This window comes from Pyrus communis, chromosome 3 (genome assembly GCF_963583255.1).
Source record: "Pyrus communis chromosome 3, drPyrComm1.1, whole genome shotgun sequence".
Taxonomy (NCBI): Eukaryota; Viridiplantae; Streptophyta; class Magnoliopsida; order Rosales; family Rosaceae; genus Pyrus; species Pyrus communis.
In genome coordinates, this window is record NC_084805.1 from 22,849,055 (window position 1) to 22,853,841 (window position 4,787).

A 4,787-nucleotide genomic window follows, 5' to 3' on the forward strand; every position below is an offset into this window, starting at 1 on the left:
GTTGGGAGAGCTTTGAATTTCTAGAAGAGAGATAAATTGTATAAATGGGTTAGGCGCCTTTTTTATCCAAATGAGTGGCATCAAATGTGCCCTATTTTTATTGAAGGGGTAATACCTCCTTTAGAAACACGGATTGCCCTAAAATGTAGACCTGGTAATTTCTTACATGACCTTTTAACACGACACATAAACGACACGAAAATAACGGGTTTCGGGTCAACACGATAACTAATCGAGTCATTATTGGGTCACACGATAATAACCCCTTAATAATGGGTCCTTAACAGGTTTACACGAGAGTGACACACGGATAACCTGTTTCGACATGATAAGAAAAAAGTTATTTTGATGATTTTAATTTTTTAAACTACTAAAAAAAACTTACTATAAAATACAATAGATATAATGAATATGTATATATTGTTTAATAATTATTAGTCGCTATAAATTTTAAATTTTAAGTTTTATTTATTTATTTATTTTTATAGTATATTATAGGCAAAGATTGAGATTAAATCATAAAACACAATAAAAATAAAAATACCAAGTAATTTAAAAATACCAAACACATTAAAAAAATTATAATAATTAATTCACATGTGCGAAAAATATGAAAAAAATATGCAAACGCCCGTAGTCGCATCCTCTACGCTTTGAGGATGGGTATATGATCATTTGAATTTTTAAAACCATACAAACTCTCATGAATAGTACTTTTAAGGGAGTTCAAAATAAACAAAATTCATAATCATTAATGTATAAGTTTGAAAGATGTGAAAGCATAATAAACGTTCATAATTGCATCCTCAACGCTCAGACGATAGTTACATGGTCGTTTAAATTTTTAAAACCCTCCAAATCTCATGAACAATGTCTTTTATTTGAGTGCAAAATTAATAATAATTATTGTAGAAGTGTGAAAAATGTAATCACTCGTAATGAAAAACTTTACAACTTTCATGAAGGGGTCAACTTCGAAATTTAGTGTGTGTGTGTGTGTGTGTGTGTGTGTGTGTGTATTTAGTATTATGTTTTACATTTTTTTGGGTCAAATTATATTTTTCATTTTCATTTTTATTGATTTAAAATTTTTTTTTTTTAACAGGTAACGGGTCGGGTCATATTACCTGATAATATTAACGGGTTGATTTCGGGTCGGGTCATATTACCCGTTTACTTTAACGGGTATTACACGACACGACCCGTTAAGCTATTGGGTATAACACGAAAACGATACGAACACGAGAAACACGACACGAATGTCAGGTCTACTAAAAGGTCATCATGGGCAAAACTGGAAACACGAGTAACTCCTAAACGTTGGGCAAGCAACTGAACCTCATCTTGTTGTTCTTTTTTTTGTTTAACACAATATACTAATAGGCGGATATAACTGAGGAAATTTTTAATTATTTTCGTATTATTATGCACTCAATAGTGAAGATATACATATATATTGACTACACGAGTCATCGTCCACCTTTTAAACATTATTATAGTGCTCTTCCATGTGGAAAATAAAATCCAAACAAAATCAGGTGGATATAACTGAGGAAAATTTTAATTATTTTCGTATTATTATGCACTCAAGAGTCAAGATATACATATATATTGACTACACGAGTCATCGTCCACCTTTTAAACATTATTATAGTGCTCTTCCATTTGGAAAATAAAATCCAAACAAAATCATACATCCAATGAGCTGGGAAGTCTGCATATATAATAATAAAAGGTCGATGTTGCCGGCTAATTACTGATCAAAAGCATTGAATGTTATTCCGATTAAGAAGCCAAATGCCAAATTGTTGCTAATTTAGCCAATTTCGACCTACCATCCTTTTTTTTTTATTATGTTTCCCTTCACATAATGTTGAGCCTTACGAGTTTTCAGTCGTTCAAAACGTTTGCATGTGCAGGGCAAGACTTGGTGTATATATAGAATTCATGTGTTTTGATACGCATTATGATCAATTTATTTGTATTATAACTAGTTTTCTAGTACTATTATATGATTTTAGCTTCAAACTATATCTGTTCTAGTGTTAATATTAATTGGAGCTTCAAATATTCAAATGCATGAAATTATCAAATCTAAATAATTCGTTCGTTGTTACTATTTATGCATGTATAAAAGATACAAGTATTCTTTCCGACAATGATTCATACCCTTATTAATTGTTTTTATTTAACTCTATAAGTCACTTGTCACGTGATAAGTAGTATCCTCATCATCTAAAGATCATCTGTGGAAAAATTTAGTTAACTTTAAGACCATTTAGCCATCCACGTATGTTAAATAAATCGATGATTATGATAATAAGTAATATCTTCTTGATTTACTGTCAACTAGTTTGATTCATATAGATGATTAAACAATCTCCAAATCAAATGAAGTTTTCTGAAAATGATCTTTATACGATGATGAAGGAAATAAACTGTTCGAATAATGATACAACGAAACAACGCCACATCGTTATATAATAAAAAATGACTAAGCGTCGTTATACAATAAAAAATGACCAAGAAGAATAATATCTAACAACGTGGGTCAACAATGTGCGCAGCAGGCAGAAGACTTCCTCATACTTTACACCACATTGGCTGCTTGCCATTTATTATCGCAATCAGACCTTTTTAGTTCTTACACGAGATATGCTTGTCTATTTATTATTTTTTTGCCAAAAGATATGCTTGTTTAATTAATTCAGTTCAATCTACCAAAATTTACAATAAAAATTCAGTTTATAACAATTCAATCTACCAAAATTTACAATAAAAATTCAGTTTATAACAGTTCAAGTAGTCTACCGAAATAAAACTCTATGATGTCTATGTATGAACATACCTTCTGTGATAGGATTTCTTAATTGTCAATTTTCAATAATCAGCTAATCACTGTCTTAATGACATTTAGACGAATAATGAAGATGGGAAAGAAAGAGATGTGCGAAAAAAGAAAGGAAAAAAAAAAATGGGGAAATATAACATTATTCACTACAACTTTGAGAAAGCTGGCCTAACAGCCTATAAAAACCTTCGCTATATTTCACTAAGATCATAGCTCAAACCTTAGCTTTTAGCTCTGAACCAAATGGCCGATTCAACCCCTTTTCTATCCGAAACAAACTCGGCCGACCCAGAACCCCCTGTGCTCCACCAACACCTCCCATCCCTCGACTCCGCGATCGAGCGGTGCATCGGAAATTTTGGATGGGCCCAATTTCTCCAAGCCTTCCTTGTAGCATTCTCATGGTTCTTTGATGCCCAACAAACCTTCATCACTGTCTTCACCGACGCAGTGCCAACATGGCACTGCACACTCCTCACTGAGCAACCCAACTCATGCAACTCAGCCTCCAATATTTGCCAACTTCCTCAAAACGCATGGGCCTGGGACAGGGCTAAACACACTTCCATCATCTCCGACTGGAACCTGGACTGCTCCTCATCACTCATCACGGGATTGCCGGCCTCAGCCTTCTTCATAGGATGTTTAATTGGCGGGCTGGCCCTAGCCACACTTGCTGACACCTCACTAGGTCGTAAAAACATGCTCTTTCTCTCATGTCTCATGATGTCTTTATCCACCTTCTTCACTGCCTTCTCCACCAACATATGGATCTACTCCTTCCTTCGATTCATCACCGGGTTCGCCCGTGCCACCATCGGTACTTCCGCCCTTGTCTTATCAACAGAGCTCGTCGGAAGGCGGTGGCGCGGACAGGTTGGTGTTATGGGATTCTTCTGTTTCAATCTAGGGTTTCTCTCCCTCCCAGCTATAGCATACGCTCACAGAGCTCACTCGTGGAGAATACTCTATTTTTGGACCTCAATCCCCACATTATTGTACTCTATAATGGTTCATTTTTTGGTTTGTGAGTCACCAAGATGGCTCTTCGTGCGAGGTCGAAAAGAAGACGCAATTGAAACCCTAAAATGCATTGCACCCGTCAATAGCACTACTACCAAAGCCCCACTTACCTCGAGCTTTATTTCGAGCTTGTCCTTCGAGCAAGAAACGTCGAAGGTCGATCTCTACTCTGCAATCGATGCTTTGGTGAAGCGAAAATGGGCTTTTCGGAGATTGTCTGCGGTTATGGCAATCGGATATGGTATCGGAATGGTATATTATGGCATGCCATTAGCTTTGGGAAGCTTGGAATTCAATCTCTACTTAAGCGTCACGCTCAACGCCTTGTCCGAATTGCCAGCTTCATTAATCACATTCTTCTTCATCGATAAAATGAACAGGAAAACCTCAGTCTTGGTTTTCACTAGTCTTAGTGGGGTTTGTAGCATCATGTCCGTGTTAAAAGGTATCCATCCAATATGGACACGGTTGCAAATAGGGTTCGAGGTCGTGTCCTTTTTCAGCGCATGCTTGGCTTTCGGTGTGTTGCTTATATTTACAATTGAGCTATTTCCGACTTGCGTGAGGAACTCGGCTCTGTCGATTGTAAGGCAGGCGGTGGTGTTAGGAGGCGTTTTTAGTCCCATGCTGGCGGCCTCCGGGAGAGCCAACGGTGGGGTTTTATCGTATGGAGTGTTTGGGGTTGTGATTGGTGTTTGTGGGTGCTTTGTGGTTTGTTTGCCAGAGACAAGAGGGAGAGGGATTTGTGATACGATGGATGAAGAAGAGTTTAAAGTGACAATTGCTTGTAATGCGGTTGGTGATCATGTCTAGATTGATTGCAACTTCTTAGTTCTTTGTCTTGTAAGGCTTGCCTCTTACAATATCTTAGCTTTGCGTTTTTGGATGGGATGTATAGGTAGAGATTTTGGTT

The 4,787-nt window shown here is 36.6% G+C and overlaps 1 protein-coding gene across 1 annotated transcript; it reads left to right on the top strand.

Annotated features, from left to right (window-relative positions):
- The first annotated feature begins 2,998 nt into the window (after nucleotides 1-2,998).
- On the top strand, nucleotides 2,999-4,787 carry LOC137729419 (organic cation/carnitine transporter 3-like). Its single transcript, XM_068468365.1, has one exon. It carries the CDS (start codon nucleotides 3,095-3,097, stop codon nucleotides 4,685-4,687), a length of 1,593 nt encoding a protein of 530 aa, XP_068324466.1. The 5' UTR covers nucleotides 2,999-3,094; the 3' UTR covers nucleotides 4,688-4,787.